This window comes from Gastrolobium bilobum, unplaced genomic scaffold (genome assembly GCF_033153095.1).
Source record: "Gastrolobium bilobum isolate Gb01-03AN ecotype WA unplaced genomic scaffold, APGP_CSIRO_Gbil_v1 utg10606, whole genome shotgun sequence".
NCBI lineage: Eukaryota > Viridiplantae > Streptophyta > Magnoliopsida > Fabales > Fabaceae > Gastrolobium > Gastrolobium bilobum.
In genome coordinates, this window is record NW_026897840.1 from 227,772 (window position 1) to 248,632 (window position 20,861).

Genomic DNA, 20,861 nt, shown 5'->3' on the forward strand with positions numbered 1-20,861 from the left:
CTATTTCTTTATGATCCTTTGATCATCCTTTCTTGAATCATGTTTTTCTTATTATGATTTTCATACTCGCAAAGTTGCGGCTGCATCACGAGAGGGTTCCGGACATTTCAGAGTCAACCACTTATCTATGTTTGTATCTAAATACTGCTTCCAACAATTGATGCAGTATGGATGATCATTTAAGCCTATTAGACATTCAATAATTAAAAAAATAGTTAAAATAATATTACTTTTTTATAGCCAAAATAATATTACTTTATTATTCAAAATCATTAAAATGATCATTTACTTTTTATTTTATTTTTTGTGGTACACAATGATCATTTATTTTAAAATATAATATAGGTAAGCATGTAAGATTATAAGTCCGACATATAAAAGAAAGTCTATAGCATACTTACTAAATAGGTTTTTTTTAGGCCTGAGCTTGTTCTATTTGACTTTATACAATAGGCCTTGTCTGGCCTTATGTAGTCACATATCACTACAAGAAAAGGTGTATTTCGCGACTGAATTTCAACGACGGTTGACGGTAAACCGTCGCAAAATATGATATCACGACTGTTAGTACGACGTCCTAACCAACGGTCGTTAAATATAACAATTCTACGACGGATATCAACGACGGTTTGTAACCGCCTCCAAATATATCATTTCACGTCGGTTGAAACTGACCCTGAATATACAATTTCACGTCGGTTGGGCTAACCAACTCAGAATATAACATTCCACGACGGTTTGGCTAAATGTGAAAAAAAAATTAAACATAATGACAGCCAACAGCCTATTTACACCCCTGAATGAGATTTAACATTTCTCCTGTCAAAGGAGATAATTTTATCTCATGCCACCCTAGAACTAGTCGTTTTGGGATTTAAGATTTAAAATAAAAGATATTTTAATAAAATTCATGATAAAGAGGAAAGTAAAATTTTCAAACTACCTTGTATTTTTTATCCTAAATCCCAAAACGATATCATTTTGGTGTTGTAGAAGATAAAATTATCTCGTGACAGGAGAAATACTATATATATAAATAGGGTCAACATCATTTTACACCGGTGTAAGTTACTCTCTCAATCTTGATCATTGATGTTTTGATTTATTATATATTGCAGCCGTCAGATGCAAGCAAATCAATGGTTAAGATTTTGTGTAAGACTTCTTATTCTTATATCGGTATAAGAATATCTTGCTTCATATATATATATATAAATGAAAAATTGGGTGTCTAGACACTAAATATAAGATTTTATCTAATCATCACATTATAACTATATATTTAACTATGTGCTATAAGGAATACATAATTATAATATTAAAGTTATACTTTTTTTTCTCTCTTCATAAATTTGTCTGCTGATGTGGGAAGTGAAAAAAAAGTACAACTTTAATATTAATAATTATGTATTCTCCAAATACATAATTATAATGTAGTTACTATATCAAAACTTATATCTAGTGACCGGAGACCATATAGACTCATATATATATATATATATATATATATATATATATATATATATATATATTTGGCATATACTTTTTCAAGCTTTTTTTGTGGGTACAATTTGTACTTTTAAAATTATTTAAATGACACATGCATGCAAGTATATGTGTACACGCATATACTTCTGCAGGCATTAATTTTTGCAACTGAAAAACTTAACTTTTACGAGCATTAATTGGATTTTTATTTAAAAAAAGAAAGAACTTTTACAGGCATTTAAACCAATACTGCTTTTGAGTTGCCCCTGCCATAATCGCAATGTTTAGAAACACTCAAAACTGGTATAAGCATGTGAAACTCTGATGAAGATGCTTGCTAGATCTTAAGAGGGTTTGCTTCATGATTTTATTTGATGGAAGAAATCGTTCACTCTTTAAGTCCCCCACCCAAAAAATAATAATAACACAGAGTCATGTGTACACGCACACGGTGACGTACAGCAAATTATGCTTCTGTCTTCAATTGTTTTAGCCACATGATGAAGCATTATCTTGTCAATGGGGTGTCTTTTTCCTTATCAACCAATATGTTGTATGGGTCCAATGTGGCACATCCAAGTATGCGACAAATTAAAAGCCATTTTGATATTACCTCTGTGTATGCCATCCACACACAAAACATTGTCTTAGGCCTGAAACTAAATTGGACTAAGACATAAAGCTAAAAACTACTTTATTTTCCCTTAAATGTGATGAAAACTAAATGGTTATTTGTCTAGGTGAATGCCAAAATTAGAATTCATATCTTCAGTGAAATATATTTTTAGCATATGAGATGCAGTGAACTTAATGCATTTATCTATTTATTTTGTGATATGTACAGTGGCGGAGCCAGGTTCCAATCGGAGCCCGGGCTAAAAAATTATATATGTATTTTTTTTCTTAATTTTATTTAATTTATATAATAATATATTTAAATTATATTAAATATAAAACACTTGAGCAAATAGTATTAAAAAGAGTTATAATTTTATTAAATATTTTTTAATTTTATTAAATATATTTAAATTTTTTTATATAAGTGAAAATGGAACATATAACTTAATACAACTTACCCAAATCTCTCACCAAATATATTTTATTTTTTTGATAGGGTCAAATTATAAATTTCAGCCCGGGCCAAATTACAATTTTAGACCGGACCAAATTATAATTAATTATATAATTATACATGATAAGTACAATTTATTAAAATTTAGCCCGGACCGAGACCACCCGACAACAAGTGGCTCCCCACTGGATATGTAAAAAAAAAATATTACATAATCTAAAAAAACAGATGATATGATATTTTTAGTTCACATATCACGTAATAAATGGACAAATATATTAAATTTTTGATGCATCTGATACATTAAAAATTTATTCCTTCGGGTCGGTGTTGTTTTTGCACCCATTCATATAATGCTGAACTCAAACGAGCCATAAAGATGATACGTGAAGCCACGTTGACTGCAAAGGGTCCAAACTTTGATAATGCCACGGAAATGTAAACATAAGACGAATATAATAGTGCTGCAACAACCAACCTCTCCTTATAAATATCCAAGCCAAACTTGCTTTTTTCCCGTGAACAAAAAACTAGGCTCAATGTTATTTTTATTTTCCTGCCAGAAGTATCTCATTTTGTCTCTAGTTAAAGATTATGGTCATGGAATATTTGTAAAGAGTTCTTTATATAATTAATTAAACAAATAAGCGCAACCAATTAATATAAACATTCGTATGTTCCTGGCAAGAGACCAATTAGCATAAAGCACCATTTTTGTGCTAATGTGAGGTGGATATAGCGAATCACATGGATGTCACTATAGAAGTAGGTGTATCAGGCCTGCAATTAGGTTCCATTAGTTGGATTAATGAATAATAGAAGACTAATAATAATAATTATTTACAAAAAAAATAATAATAATAATAATAATTTGAAATGAATATATAAATTACAAAAAAAATAATTAAATATATTTTAAATATTTAATATGATTCTAGTAAAAAAAGAATATGTTTTACAAATGTAAAAAGTAACTAATTAGGTATTGTTTTTACTTTGAAACGAGGTAAATTTTTCTTTTCCTAAACTTTATCATTAAAAAATAGGGAAGTACTATTCTCATTTTACATGAGGTAGTTATCTCCTTTTCTTTCACTTCAAAAATCGTATCCTTTTTTTTTCTTTTTCTTTTTTGCTTTTAAATAGCGAGCCCTACTTGAATTCTCTCTGTGACATGAGAGAACTACTCTCGTGTTACATGAGAGTAATATTACCCTAAAAAATAATAATAATTAGGCATCCAATTGTATACGTGATACATTGGAATATGAGTATCAGACCCGTGCTTTTAATTATTTAACCAAATTTAGGTTGACGATCTTCCTCCAAATAGTTAATGCATTGTGACAAACTTTCATCGTGATTTGAGTCGCAATAATCGACGATTTCATTAATGTCAGCCAACACGACAAAATAGACAAATTAGGAAGGAATAACTTTAAGAAAAGGTTACCTCTTATGAAAATGGTAAAAGTAAAAGTCGCGAATTTTCTCATCTGAAAAAAAAAAAGCATAATATAGTCATAAAGAAAATAATAATTATGTAAAGATGAATTAATGATAATAAAAAAATTATTAAAATAAGTAATTAAAAATTCATAATCGTTGATTTATCTTTATATGTTGATGATATTCTTCTCACATAATTATGATATATTTTTTTTACATGAACGAATCTATTTCCACTCTGAATAATTATTTAGATAAAAAGACCCAAATTCAAAATTAAATTAGTCGGGGGTATTAAAATTTTAGACATAGACAGTGGTAGAGCAGGGAGGGGCTAGGGAAGTTGGTTTTCCCCCTTCAAATTCATATCGCTCCCCTTTCAATTTCATATAAATCTTTAACATAGATAATTATAACTGAACAACAAATATTACACTTACATTTTACGCCTTTTATAAAAGTATTTGAATCATGTTACCAAAAAAAAAAAAGTATTTGAATCTATCATTGTTAATGGTATTTACCAAAAAAATTAAATCATTATGAATGTTTGATTATTATAGGAGGGGGCAATGCTTGGCTTTAGTATACAATGCTTAATATATTAGTCTTTTAGTATTCACTTTTCCATCTTGGCTTGGATCGTTACGTACAACTTCAATACCAAAATATTGTACAACTGAAGATATTCCTAATTAAACGGATTGAAATATTTTACTATCAAAAGTCCGTCACAATAGATTTTAACAATAAACCAAAGATGAATATAAATAATATCAAATAATTAAAATAAAAATGAATTTTATAAAAGTTGTTATAATATTATTTTATAAATTGAAAATATAAAACATTATTTCTGTAAGTAATTTGTGTAAAAATACAGCTACTTATAATTGTATCCATAGTTGTTAAAATTTCGATTTATTACTACAATTTTATGTTCTTATAATTTTTTTTTCATCAAAATAATTTTACTAATATTCCAAATACTTTTATATTTTTACGATTTTTTTACATTATGATTTTACGTTTTATAATTTTTTAATCTTATTTCAATTTTACTTAAAATTTCAATTTTAACAACATTAATGATATCAACTATGCCAACTTTTAAGATAAAAAAAAATGAGAAAAAGTGAAGATGGGGACCATAGTCCACAAGAAAAAGGATGCTACAGTTGGGAGTTGCATGTAGATCGTGGGAGTAGAGTGGATTGAGTTCGAGAAGACCGCAAGACATTAAAAGATGAACGCCACGTGCTACTCATAACATGTGGAACCTCTATCATTCTCCACCACGTTGCAGTTTCCACAGAGAATGGTTGTTCGTCATTTAATTTGAAAACAGAATATCCCTCATTTCATTCATTACCTCTTTCTAATTGCCTTTTGTTTCAGCTCAATGAATACCTCTTCATCATAATTAAACTTTAACTTATTATTCCTCCTTAAATGACGCTATTGGCCCTATTCAACTTTTTCCGCTCCTTCATGGTTGGTTGCCCCTTTCATTTTCCTTATCATTTTCAACCTTTTAACTTCCAATCTAACCAACCTTCACCTTCTCCGTCATCAATCACACCTTAAGATAAGTGAATATTGTCCTTTTATTGAAAAATCCAATTTAGTAATCTTTAATAGATCCATCCAAAACCTTAACCGATTGTTAAATTATTATATATGATCAAATCATTGATATAACTATGTTATATGAATTTTGTATCCCCCCAACACCCTTAATATATTATAGTAACTAGTAAGTGCAGTATCAAATGCCAGCTGGTGTGGTATTAAAAATGAACTATGATTAAATAATTTAACTTTCTGAAAGAAAAAAATTATTTGAAATAATTAAGCGTTTTGAGGCATGAAAGTTTCTGGAAGGGTCAACCCGTCCGTATCACGCCGTTACAGTGTGACAGTCCCGTGAGGCGGAAAGTGGCAGTTTGGTAATAAGGCTAGCAAATGGAGGGCACTTGCGTAATTGGTGGTGAGGAGCACATGAGGCCAAGCTCGATCTTGCTGCACAAAACAGCACCGAAGACCGAACCGAAACTGTGAGCGATAAGAGGGAAGGGAGAGAGAGAGAGAGAGAGAGAACGAGTGCTTCACATGAACCAGAGCTCCTTCCCGCAAAGCAATGCCTGGCATCATCTGAATTCTATGTAACTTTTTCCGTATCTTTGACGTTGCTTTCGCCAATTTCACGTAAGTAAAACTACTTTACAAGCCAGCCAAAACTAAAATAACTAGGAATGTCACTGCATTTTCCGTATCAGTTGATGGATTATTTTGCCTTGTTTGTTAGGTAAAAATGTTTAATCCTGCATTCTATCATGCTTTTTAACTGAGTTACTATTTTTCTTCTTCTTTTAAACGTAAAAATTAAAAAATGAAATGAAATAATTGAATAGAGTGACTTAACCGGATTTGGATGTAGTTCTCAATTATTGATTTCAAGCTGGGAAGTAGTGATTTTAGATTTCTTCAGTGTCAAGATTTGTTGGTTCATTTTTGTTTTTCAATGATTTAATTGCATTTTCTACATTTTGCAGTGTCTTTGTCTCCGAATATCCAAGATCTTGGAGGATAATGCTATCTCTGAGAAACATTTTTCAGAGGAAGGCTTGATCCGGCCTGAAATCTTCGATTATTGAGGTTTTTTCTGCTTCACTTCATCTTGGGCTGTTAAGAGAGGAGCAACCTCAAAGGCTTAGGACTTCAATGTTATTTGCTTAATCAAAGGTAAAATGAACTATTTTGTCTTACAAGGTATAAATAATTTTCATGCATGCTTTTTTCTGGGGGTTCATTACTTCATTATGTGTTGTTATTAATATTAATATTATTATAATTGTTATAGTTATTGTTATTATTATCATCTTTATTCCAATTTTAGAATGAAATCTAAGGATTAAAATGCAACTTTTGTAAATTGGTGTTCTGAACTGATATTGTAGGACTTTAGGTTGATTTCCAGAGAGGATGGCGTCATGGGATCAACTGGGGGAAATTGCAAGTGTGGCGCAGTTGACTGGAGTAGATGCTGTGCGGTTGATTGCGATGATTGTAAAAGCTGCAAATACTGCACGGATGCATAAGAAAAACTGCAGGCATTTTGCACAGCATCTGAAGTTAATTGGGAACTTGCTGGAGCAGCTCAAGATCTCAGAGCTAAAGAGGTATCCAGAGACTAGGGAACCTCTGGAGCAGCTGGAAGATGCCCTCAGAAGGTCTTACATATTGGTCAATAGTTGTCAAGATCGGAGCTACCTTTATTTGCTGGCCATGGGTTGGAACATTGTTTATCAATTCAGGAAGGCTCAGAATGAAATTGATAGATACCTACGTCTTGTTCCTCTCATTACTCTTGTTGACAATGCTCGAGTCAGGGTATCTGTTATTCTTCACTGTGCTCAATTATCTGCTCTCTCTTGTTGTGAATGGTCTTTTTAGTGTTCACCAAAAAAAAAATAGGGATGAAAATTTTTGTGGTTTTTTCCACATTGGAATTAGTTTTTCAACTTCTCAGATGCTATTGATCAATCATGACAAAGTTTTATTCCACTTCAAATATGTATTGTTTACATAGCCATCTTTACTTATAATATTCTGGATTTTTGTACATTATTCCTTGGGTAGGGGAGGAATTTAAATAATCAGATATGGTACTGGCATGGGGGTACATTGAGGTAAGCCTTCTGACAAAAAAATAGTAAAGCAGGAGTTTTCAACATTTTTTTAAGGTTCTTGTCAGCTTCAACATTGACCAATGTTTTATTTTGAGGCTATCAAGTATTGAAATGGGGTTGCTTTGTTTGAGTGAGGCCTGACTCTTGGTGGAAGATTTGTGGGTGACAGGAATTAAATTGTCCCAAACAACTTGTTGTCTGGCATATTCTACTTGTTTGCTAGATAGCCCAGATAATTCATTATTGATTGGTTCATCTACCAAGCTGAAATATTGTAGTGCATTGAAAATTTAAAATCCTGGCTCGTGAAAATTAGGGTCCTATGCTGGTAAGTTGCATGTATTGAATATGTGCAGCCAGCCAGAATATGTGGTTTAGTTTGATTCTAGTTACAATTCAGAAAAATGTCTAGTATGCTTAAATATGTGAAAAACTAGTTTGAAATATGTCTTCGGAAGGATTTATTTATTTAAAAAACTAGTTCAAATAGCATTTAACTGTATATTCTTTTTGAAACTCAAAGTATTAAGTTTCATACTTCTAGACATTCACATGTAGAAATGGATCCTGTCTCTTAACTACATGCATAAGCACAACTATATTCCCTGATGCTTTGTGTAACACACTATTTGCTATCAGGGTAAGGAAGCACTTAATAAAAATTATGATTTAAATTATGAGTCAGGATGAACACAATTGAAATGGTTTAGCTGCATTGTTTTGATCCTTCAGATAGGGTTGGGTATTAGTTTTACTTTTACCTTAAGTTTTCAATCAGTAGCACTATACGAAAAGGCAGTGGCCCAACTTGTAATCCATCGTGCAATTAATCAAATCCTTGTTCCTTTTCCTTATATTTGTGAGAGATTGTGTGTGTGCACACATGTGAGGGTGTTGCACATGTTGCAGCTTTGTGTTTCTGGATTTTGCATATTTTCCAACATGTATTAATGACTTTGACCTGCTTTATATTGTCACTTTAATGGTAGCACTGTGTTTGTAAATTTGGTCTTGTATGGTTAACAATCTGCTTGTCTGGAATATTCAGGAGAGACTTGAATTTATTGAAAAGGATCAACGTGAATACACATTGGATGATGAGGACCAGAAGATGCAGACGGTTATTTTAAAACCTGAGCCTGACAAAGATGATGCTGCAGAACTGAAGAAAACTCTTTCATGCTCTTACCCCAACTGTTCTTTCACTGAAGCACTTAAAAAAGAAAATGAAAAGCTTAAACTTGAACTACAACGATCACAAGCAAATTTGGATATGAATCAGTGTGAAGTCATTCAACGTTTATTGGATGTCACAGAAGTTGCAGCTTATTCTCTTCCGGAGAAGTGTTCAACTGAAAAAAGTCATAAGAAAGTGCAATACAGTTACACTGATGCCAATGATGACCAGGGTCATTCATCTGATGAAAAACACCATAAAATAATTGACAATTTTTCACCAGCAAGGTAATTCAATTCCCTCTTCCTCAACTTTAATGTGTTTTTGGTTCTCTCAGGATAACTAGTTGATCAAAAATCAGATTATTCATTTGAATCTTGAGCCATACAGCTCTGACATCTAGGAAGGCCCAAAGTTTACCCTTTGTTTTAACTGCTCTAAAGTTCCTGCTTCTTCCATCCCTTTCTTACACTGGCATGCAGTCAATTATAGGATTATTAATAAATTTGACCGTCTTTACCTTTGGTTACTAATACTGACTGTGAGTCTGATGCTCTTATATCCCTGGGCTCAAACAGATTGTCAGTTTCACAAAAGGAACTGGTGTCAACTGGAGGTTCATATCAGCAGGAAGATTGGCACACTGATTTACTTGCTTGTTGTTCTGAGCCTTCTCTTTGTATGTTCTCTCCTGCTTGATTTTCTTTAGGTTTGGTTGGCTGTAGTAAAATAGTATCTTTCTTCACCACAGAGGTTTATTACCAGTATATTGTGGTTCTCTATATCTGTAGCCTTATTAAAGGGAATGTCTTTCCTTGTGCATTTCCATTATGGAAGCAGTACTAGTTTGTAACCCTTTATTATGTATGATGATGCAAAACCCAGGTCACATATCTGTGTTAATTTTGTGCATTTATCTTGAGGTTTATTCTTTAACTTTTCATAAAGCTATCGTATACTCTGTATGGGTCTGTTGAGGTAACATGATTTGGTGGTTCCCCCCTCCCCTCGCTTATGGGCATCTGGGATCTATTCAATTGAAAGATTAGTGTAATGTAAATTTGACTTTCCTTCTTTCTCTTTCGCCAAATTTTAATCCCTTCAAGTTGCACTTATGTGTATTTGGTTTCCATGAGATGATGTTCGACACTTAATTGGATAAAATAGGCAACTACATGAGAAAAAAAAAGGAGCTCCCTATGAAATCCCGACTTGTGAGGGTATGGATGAGCAAATCCTTGTACATAGTCTTGCCCTTACATTTTTGCAAAAAGACTGTTTCATGGATTCCAATCCAAGACCTTTTGGTCACAAAATGAGCAACTTTATGACTGTGCCAGGTTCACCCATAGGAAACTGCATGAGAATTAGAAAGAAAACAAGGAAATAGGATAGATATGGCTTGCGAATGTGCATGAAATAAAATGAATAGGAAATAGGAAGATTTGTGTTGCTCTGACACCTTTTTTTATTTGTCCTGTCGAATAAGACCTGGTAGTGGTAATTGTGGAAGCTGCTTTTCTCTTTGCTTTTACCTTGCATGTTGAATCTTGCATCAATAATTGTCAAGGGGTAGTCTCATTGAGCAAAAAAAAAAACCTTATGTTTTGAAGAAATAAAAAATTTAGTAAGATCAGGAGGATCAGGAGTCCTCTGAACAGCACAAAAAATAAGGAAATAATATAAATAGAAACCAGCTCAAGAGAGCTCTGAATCCCTCTATACTTTTCATTCCAAGTAATAAATGTAGAACATTTGATCTGCAGGTCTGAAGACGTTCTTCTGTCCTTGTGGAACATTTTCAAAGATTGCTACTGTTGCAACAAACAGGCCCATGTGTAAGTTGGCTATAATATATTGTGTTAGCATTAAAGTGATGAATCTATATCTGAATTCTGTTTCATTTAAATTATTCTCGCGTACAAGGCTGGAATTTAAGTAGATCAAGTTGATATTGATCTTATTATTATATTATATGGGTTCAATTTAGATTTTGTACCTCAGTAAAATCTCTTACTTAGTTACCATGACTTTTGTGGGAAGCTAGATTGATGAAATCTGAAATCTTGACTTCATCAGCTTAACTGAAATTTTAGAAGAAGTCTTATCTACACTTTCTTATGTTGTGAAGACTGAAGTAGAATGATATATCTTGAATTTTACCAAGAATGTAGACATGATTTATGTAATTCGGACCTTTTGTGTAACTTATGAGTTAGTGCTAAGGGTTCTTTACGTTGCAAATATTTGTCATTGCATTTTATGCTTACTTTCAATCTGTTTAATTTGAAACACTTAAAATGTTCTGCCACTCTGTGTTTTTTTCAGCCTCTGGAGAAGCATGTAATGAATTGATGGCATATTCATTAATTTTATCTTGTTGTTGCTATACTTGTTGCATAAGGAGGAAGCTTCGGAAGATGTTGAACATCACGGTAATGCTTCCTTCCTTCTGCATAAATTTTCATCCCTTTTATTTATTTTTTATTTTTGGTGCCTTGTGTTTGTGGATATTCATATATATTTTCAGCTTCATTAAAGATGCAGATCACATATTAAGCTTTGTTTGACAGCATTGCTCATTGTACCATGTAAAACGTATACATTTTATTCTCATGGATATATGCCATAATCCACACCTATTTTGTAAACATGGATAGCAGCTGGCTCGCAGCTATTAGCTTATGCCTAATATCTTATTATTCAGTATTATTAATCCTTTTTTATGCTATTTATACCAACTCTTATTATTTCAAAGTAGATTCTAATTGTCCAATTTTCAAGATGAGTTAAAAAATATGGATAATGTATTTGTTAAGATTTGAGCATACATAAGAATTTAATATCATGCATACTTGCATTTGCTGTTTCTTTAAATGTTACTTTACTCACAGTTACATTCGATGCTAGGGGGGCTTTATTGATGATTTTCTCTCTCATTTGATGTGTTGCTGCTGTGCCCTTGTGCAAGAATGGAGAGAAGTGGAGATCCGTGGGGTTAGTGGTATGTCCTCCGCATTCTTCAGCTTCTTGTACTAGAATATTGGGAACTTTCTCTTGTTCAAAATTCCAATTACGTTACATGTGTCTTGGTCTTGTCTTTCCTTTTCTCAGCAAAACCTGTTGAATTGGACCTAGCTTGTTATTCTTGTTATAAATTTCTATTTTACTATAGCTTTTTCTGTACGTTTTTTTTATGGGTTTTATGTTTATCATGTAACATGATATAACATCACTTTCCTACACACACATTAAAGAGGTGGAGTCCACATGTTTTTCTTTCTCTTTCATCATTCCACTTTCTCTCTCTATTTTTTTGTGTGTGTTGGAAACAACACTTAAATCATGTAACATAACACTAATAAAACCCTTTTTTTATCCCTAAATTATTCTTGCTAATCTGTGCTCACATTGCATGCGAAATTTTTATGTTAAACTATTTTGCAGGTCCTGAGAAGACCAAAACAAGCCCTCCACCCTCCCAGTACATGGAAACTTAAGTAACAAATGAGATTGTCATTTGGTTGTTTAGAGATTCAAGGGTCCTTGAAGACCATACTAAATAGAGGCATTGGCTATTGGAATTATCAAAGGAAAGCAGTAACTATGTATTTTGATTCTCACCTCACCTGGCCTTGGTTAAACTATGTATAGTAGCTTTTTTGTGTTATACTAAAAGCCCGTCTGTTTGGGCTTCTAGAAAAAATGATTTTTATCTCTTTTTTATTTTAGAAGTATTTTTTATAAAAGTGGAAGTAATTTATATTTTTATAAAAATATTTAGCTTTTGAAAAAATATTTGGTTTTTGACTTTTACTTTGTTTAGAAGCTAAAATTTTTAGCTTATAAAAAAGTAGAATTTTAGCTTTTTTTCTGACTTCTGCTTTTTTTTAAAAGCAGACATCCAAACGAACTTAAAGTCATAAGTGTTTTTTTTTTTTCTAAAAAAAGCAGCTTGCTTTTGGGGAAAAAACAATTCATCTAAATGGGCTTAAAAACAGGTAGCTTCTAGATTTAGCTGTCGGTGTATCGTAAATTAATTTTTTGTTTTCTTGATTTAGGGGTGTATTGGATTGAGATTTTAAAACATTTTAATGAATTGTTTTTGGACAAAAAAAAAATCATTGGTATTCACTTAGAATTTTAAAAGATTAATTTTGATTCTATCTAAATCTGGTGGTATTTAATCAGGATTTTAAACAAAGAAAAAATAATCTTTTGGTATTCAAATTAATGTATTTCTATTAGTGTGGATTTCATGAGATTTTTTAGTGAGAAGTATAAGTAGGATGTCTCTTTCACAATTTCACGAGCATTCACCTTAAGCCCTAAAAAGTTTTGAGATTTCTCTATTGCAGTGTGTCTTTTTTTCTTTGGCGGGTCGACTAGCTCAAAATCGGGTTATGTTATGGGAGCTTTGCTAAAGCTCAAAAACAGTAGATTTTTTAGCGATTTTTATCACAAAACAATTCAAAAATAACCACTCAACAAGATTATAATCTAATTCATCTTGAAAATAGCAAATTTTTTAGCAATTTTTAAGAGTTTTTGAAAGTTTAAAAAAAGATTTTTCAAGTTATGGGTCGCGATTTTCTTGGCACAAAAAGGTGTATTTTTGTATTAAAAATAACATAAAATAGTGGAAAAATAACATGAACAAAAATTCTCAAACCAATTTTTATTTTACATGAAACGAGATTGATTTTAAGAAATATTGAAACTTTCCTAAGATGAACCTTTTGTAACAATACATTCATGAACGAAATTCTCTTGCTGGAAAGGATTTCAAACAATTTTTGTGTTAATGGATCACTAAAAACTTGTTTTTCAAAAGCTCCAAAACAATTTAAGGTTTCAATGTATAGTTTGAAAATAATTTAAGAAATTTTTTAAATTTTCATGTAATGAAATCCCAAAATTCAAATTCAAAATTTTCTTAGAATACTCAATGAAAACATGTATAAGATATATGATTAGAAAACTCTCATCACGTAGAACAAAAACCTCTAGGTTTCCAAGATGAATAGCAACAAATTCCAAATGAAATTTTATCATGAACTTTAGTTCTATATGCAAATTTTGAATTATTTTAATAAATAAAAAAATTGTGTGTTTTATAATTATATTTGCATAGCTCTGATACCAAATGAACCATTGGTCAAACCTAGGGGTGTCAATATGGGTTGACACGACACGAATTCGACACGACACGAATTCGACACGACACGAATACATCAACACGAACACGACACGAAATTTCATTCGTGTCAAAATCTTCAACACTGACACGACACGAATTTTTTGCGGGTTGACACGACACGACACGAATAACACACAAAATAAGGGACAAAACGGTAATTGACAAAAAAATTTAAAAAAATAGATCGAAAATAAATAAAAAATTAAAAAATAATAATAAAATAATAATAATTAAAAATAATACGGGTCGACACGAACACGAATTCATAAACACGAACACGACACGAATTTTTTGCGTGTCATTTTTTCCAACACGAACACGACACGAATTTTTTTACGGGTCAACCCGAACACGAATTTTCGTGTCGTGTCGCGGGTTGACCCGCGTGTCAAAACCCATATTGACACCCCTAGTCAAACCCAAGAATAGGAACGAAAAGATGCTAATACTTAGTAGGGCGAATATAGATAATATCATTGCTTGCACGTAAGGGTGTAAATGGACTGGGTTAGGTCAGACTTTGGCTTTAGTAGCCTAAGTCTATCTAAAATATTTAGAGTTTATACTGATATATTAGCCTATTAAAAGTTTGATTTATAAATCTGGTCTGACCTATTATAAAAAATTAAAAAAACCTAACGCGGGCTGTAAGGCCTACTATGTTGCAAACTAAAGTTTATAGGCCCAAATCAAACTGAAATATTAAATATAAAATTTCTTATTCACAAAGACCATATGAAATAATATCTTCATTAACTACACATGAAATAATATTCATAAAAATCACATGAAAATTTCACTCATATATATATATATATAGTTAGGACATTTTTACTGCCAATTTTTTTTACTACCATTCCACTACCACTCTAATTATCGTTGGATTAGAGAAAAAGTTGAATGAAGAGAGAGAAAAGAAAAGTAACTTTTGAATCCAATGGTGATTAAAGTGGTAGTGAAGTGGTAGTAGAAAAAATTGGTAGCAAGAATATCCTACCTCATATATATATATATATATATATATATATATATATATATATATATATATATAATTTGCACTTTCTTTACTAATTTAATTTGATATTATATTTTAAATTTCAAATAAATATTTATTATTTGTTAAAATAACATCAATCATATTACTTTGAAAATTAATGTTACAAATCATGATATCAAAATATGTCTTTAAGTGAACAATATATTTTATAAATATATCATCTTATTAAAAAAAATTAAAAGGCTAGCTTACAAGCTTTTAGGCCAGATTTTTTTAAAGTGGAACTATGGCCTAATTTTTAAATGAAATTTTCTAAAAACCAGGTTAGCTTACAAGCAGTAGGGGTGGTAAATGAACCAGGGGCCTTTGGCTCGGCTCGTGAAAGCCCGAGCTTACATGTCTAAAATTGGTTGTTGGAACCTGTAACATCCCCGTCTCGAGCCGGTTCAATTAACATACACATGATATAAACAGAAACAGCGGAAGACTTAACTTACGAAAATATGAGCTAACTTTTTCTTTTTCTAACTTAATTCTTACTCGGTGTAAACGAAAATCGGGCAGAGTTTCCTCTATAAATCGGACAACTGGGAATTTTCCAATCCCACTCAGAAGCGTTTCCTGATAAACAGTTTATACAGCATATTAATCCAGAAGTACCAATCATGCAAATATAATCAGATACCCATCCATGGGCGCATGCAAAATTTGGCTCCGTGCCACTATCCTAATCAGCATGCAATCCAATAAGAAATCATAAACTGAATAATACATCATCATATAACGTGCCTGAATACCCAAATGTACATGCATCAAAGTGACAGACATGTACAAAACATATACAGGCCACATACAAAATAAAGGATCAATATCATGATCCATCAAATGCGGAAATACTAAAAGACATCAAACACTCCAAAAAGGTAGTAGCCTATAGCCACTCAAAATCCGATCTGTCAACTGCCTCAGCCACGTGTCGTGTCCCTGCCTAGTGAGGACTCACCGGGAATCTGGGCACCTGAAAATATGTCCCCAACGAGGGGTGAGATTACAAATCTCCATAAGCTCCAGGTTTATAGAGAATTCTCCATACCCCTGGCTCACTCCTGCACGAAAGTCAGATACAGAGTATACAAATACAACATATAACAGATATCATAACATAACAGAGCATATATCCATATCATATCAGAGGCGTGCGCCGTCATTCCCAAGGGAGGACCCCAAGCGGAAATCAACGCACGTGTTCCCGAGGGAGGACCCCAAAGCGGAACCAGACATAACAGAGGCGTACACCATCAGTCCCGAGGGAGGACCCCAAAGCGGACTTCCGGGTACTATACAATCAATGGCCAGAGATTGTTACAGAAATCATATTACAGAAGTCATATCAGAGCAAAACATATCATGTTATCAAATAACTCTATATGAATGCATCTATACAAAGCATCTAAATCACAATCATACAGTCCAACCATAGTTCACTAACCATGGTGGAGCACTCAAGCAGGAAAAGACTCCTTAAACATAGAGCTTACCTCTTGAAGCTTTACCAATACCCTTACTTGTTGCACAAGTTACTTATATATCTTCAAGAGATTCTGATTCCTTTTTAGTCCCTAGGTACACCTAGAGCAAGAATCCACAAATACCAATTAATAAAATGCCATCATGCCTAGCTTTCACATAAGGCACACATTTTATCGCTTCTTTTCATTTCTTTGCATTTTTGCCAATCCTATGCCAATACACAAGTCTAGACCTCTTTATAACCGTTGGTGTTCTTTAATTTAATCATCCATTCCCTTACGAATTTCCAACATAAATCATAACATTTTACTTTAAAGGACCGTGAGCCTAAAATTAGGAAATCAATATATTTTTCCATGATTTCTTTTCAAACCATTTCACTTCATGACTTATCATTTTCATACTTTGAAACACACATATTTTATTAAAATAAAATATGACAACATCTTTCCCTAAACACCCTATATGTCGAATCCTTTAAGGGAATTTCCAAGGATCCTTCTCTTTTACAATACATTTTCCTCACTTAATTTAACAACTACACGTACATAAATATATATATATACCAAGTTCCAATTTAATTTTTGGGAATCTCAAGCTCTTTAAATCCTTCAAGGACGAAACATCAAGGGTATGTTTCAAAGGATTTTCTTTCAAATTTAACATTCTTACTAACTCATCAAATTTCCTCTTATTCAAGAACATTAAACCTTCCCAATACATACAATAAATCTTTGTGCATCACCCCTAATTACCCTATCAAGGCCGAAATCTAGGGTATGTCACCATGGGATTTTTTTTCAACTTTTTTTATACATGTTCATATGCTTATTCCACATTCCTATATCCAACACATCATCAATCCATCATCAATTCAAATTTTAAACTAATTTATTTCACACCAACACATGCTCACAATTTCTATGACACAAACCATCAAAATAACATCATGGAAACAAAGGTTTCTTACCACTAATCAACTTCCCAAAGCCTAGAAAGCAACCTCCATCAAAAACTCACTTTTTCTCCTCCAATGAATAGTAACTCGAAAATGAGAGGAGGAATAACTCTTCACACACTCAACTATAGCTCAAATGGATAGGAGGAATGGATTCATTGAGTTGTTTCCAATCAATTTCATGTGGTGGGTCATTGGATTTGGTGGCATATTCAAGAAGAAATCAAGAAAAGAAATAAAGCCCTAAACCCCCCCCTTCCATGATGAACTCCACGGCTTGCAAGAGAGAGAAAGGAGTTTTAGTTGTGTGAATAGTGATTCACTTGAATGACAAAGCTTTATAGCCACATGTAACTTTTTAACAGATGTTTTTCTTTCACGTATTTTCACTTAAACTGACCCGGAACTAACTCAATGCTACAAACATATTTTTATTTTTCTAAAATCATTTATATTAATTTTTAATTCTTACAAAACAATATTCATAATTCACAGTATGATTTTTGCACCGTTTTTGACGAAATGCACTGTGAATCACTAATTGTACTTCATTTACTTATGAAACTTAAACTTATAAACTTATCATTTTCTTGGGCCTATATTGACTTGCTTGGCATATATTGGACTTTCTTATTCTTATTTCATCAATTATTTGTTTCTGGGCTCTACCGGTTGCTTAAACAGCAGTACAAAATACCCGGTAGAAACACTATTCACGAGATTTTCACGGAAAGTGCCAGACTATACAATTTTTCGTTCTGAACTCATATTTGTCGTCATAATTATCAAATTATGTTCCTAAAATTATTTTGCTCATTTAAGCTCTACCGGTTAATTCACAAAACTGTAAATTCTTCGGCAGAACGTACTGTTCATAACATAGTCATGATTACAGTAAAAAATACTCGAAATCGCTCACTGAATCTAATTATGGCATTTAAATCCTTAAATTAAATCTCTAACTAAGATTTACCAGTTAGGGTCATTATAGAACCAATCTTGGATTTGTACAAAAACTCGTTTAATAAAAAGGCCTCAGGCTCCAATTCAAAAGCTCGGCCTTAGAGCCTTTCAGGCTGGCCTAGTATATTATTATTATTATTTTCATTTTTTATACTTCTTGTAATAGCCTCTCTCTTCTCATCCATTTCACCTCATTTTATTAGTTAAACAGATTTTTTAAATGATTTTGTTCTATATTATGCTGTTTGGATATACATTGAATTTATGAATATTTATGGAATTACTAGTGATACTGATTGTATACTCTGTTTGGATAAATTTTTGTTGTCTTATTTTTTTAAACAGGCTAAAATAGGCTTTTATTTTTTGTAAATAAGTCAGGCCACATGTAACATCTCGAGCGCTGACTAGAGCTGGGAGTGATCGTCGGTGCGAAAGGGCATAGACAAGGAGCGGCTCCTGACAGACTTTCAGCGAGGGTTACATGAATGAATCGAATCGACCCCCGAAAGAAAGGGATTCCAAAGACTATGCAGGTATGAGACAACACATTTTGAGATAACTTATAAGAATTAATTGATATTACATATACTAACAATTCGATAGCCTGGAACGGAAGAACTCCATAGTTAAGCGTGCTTGACTTGGAGCAATTCTGGGATGGGTAACCTCCTGGGAAATTTTTTGAAGAAGTGTGCGAGTGAGGAAAAAGCACATTGAAAAGTCACGTGTTAGTATAGTAGTGGCGAACCCAGAAATTTATACGAGAGGGGCAAAAATATATATTTCTAGAAAGACGTTTTTTTTTTTTTTGTAATTCTAGAAAGACCTTTAATATAAAAGAATCAGATAATCTTATACACATAAATCAGTAAAAAAGCACAAGATTTGACTAATATATTACCAGTATCCCAAATTGTTAGTTTTAATCTCTTCCCACCTACTGTGAGCATTTTGATCTTAAAATCAGCAACTACAGATCATAGAAACAATATTAGATCATATCAAAACTCAAATCAGATAAAAGCAAAATGGTCTAGTCAAGGAGAGCATAAATTCAATTGTTTGTTAATTCTACAGCATAAAAGGAGCAAAATAATATAGCAATGAAATCGAACACAAAATTAATATATTTCTTATATATATTTATAATTGAAGGATAATATTTTGATTCGGTCGATAATTGATTCAAATGTAATAATATTAATTAAAAATAAATTAATACAGAAAAGAGAAAACACTTGTATTTACCACAAGCGAAACACCCATGAAGTCATTTCGGCAAATCAAATCCCCTACATGTAGAAACTTTCTTAATTCCAATATATGCTATTAGGTAAAAAATAATAATATTAACAAGTAATACGTGAAGGCTTTTTCAATTCAAATAATGTAATTTATAACTCTTTTTTTCCTATTCAATCAATGTGGTAAGATTAATTTCCTAAATGCTTTTAACTTCTTCCATTTTTTAAACGTTGAAAAAGGTCCCAAAAAAAAAAAATTGGTACTTTGAAAAAGGTCAATTTTGCACAAACAAATTTCTCAACATGAAATTTTTTATATATATTTTTCTGACATAACAAAACTGAGATAAGGGATCATGATTATGACAGAGATCGAGATTGATACTGAATCGAGACCATGACCGTGATTGAGACCGTGACCGCATGTGGTTGATCAAAGTGCCAAAAGCAAATAAGGAAAGGACAGGAGATCCACTCATAAAAGGAAGAAGATCCACTAAGATAAGAAAATAATTCCTTAATTTGATTTTTTTCCTTCTTTTCAATTCATATGATATGGCTCAAATAAGGAAAGGACAGGAGATCCATTCAGAAAAGGAAGGCGATCCACTAAGCTAAGAAAATAATTCCTTAATTTGATTTCATACTTTAATTTGATTTATTTCTTTCATTTTAATTCATATGATATAATTCAAATAAAGAAAGGACGAAAGACCCATTCAAAAAAGGAAAGAGATCAACTCAAATAAGAAAATAATTCCTTAATTTGATTTGCTCAAGATCCAAAATGATAAAAAAAGCCACCGCCTTCACCAGTGAAGCAATTCGGCCATAGAGTCGAGCTCTAAATAACCCAACTAAAGCTTCAGATTCCAATTTCAGAAACTTAGACATCAATCCGAAATAAAGATGAAGAATGATTTGGAAAGATGTGATCCTAGCAAAAGGATCACAACCCAATCCGAGATAAAGATGAAGAAGGAATTAGAGAGATAGGATCTCAGCAAAAAGGATCACATTTCAATCCGAGATAAAATAAAGACGGATTTGGAGAGATGTAATCATAGAGAAAGAATCACACCCCAATC

General features: G+C 32.2%; 1 protein-coding gene across 3 annotated transcripts; it reads left to right on the forward strand.

Moving 5' to 3' along the window:
* The first annotated feature begins 6,059 nt into the window (after positions 1-6,059).
* LOC133310761 (protein MID1-COMPLEMENTING ACTIVITY 1-like) lies at positions 6,060-12,626 on the forward strand. Of its 3 annotated transcripts, none has more exons than XM_061511743.1 (9): positions 6,060-6,217; positions 6,565-6,754; positions 6,970-7,402; positions 8,750-9,165; positions 9,457-9,557; positions 10,645-10,716; positions 11,207-11,313; positions 11,789-11,882; positions 12,326-12,626. In XM_061511743.1, the coding sequence occupies exons 3-9, from the start codon at positions 6,995-6,997 to the stop codon at positions 12,376-12,378; spliced, it is 1,251 nt and encodes a 416-aa protein (XP_061367727.1). In that variant the 5' UTR covers positions 6,060-6,217; positions 6,565-6,754; positions 6,970-6,994; the 3' UTR covers positions 12,379-12,626. The 3 variants fall into 3 exon arrangements, with proteins under 3 accessions (XP_061367727.1, XP_061367729.1, XP_061367730.1); XM_061511745.1 differs by having other exon boundaries at positions 6,978-7,402; XM_061511746.1 differs by having other exon boundaries at positions 6,990-7,402.
* Positions 12,627-20,861: the final 8,235 nt, after the last annotated feature.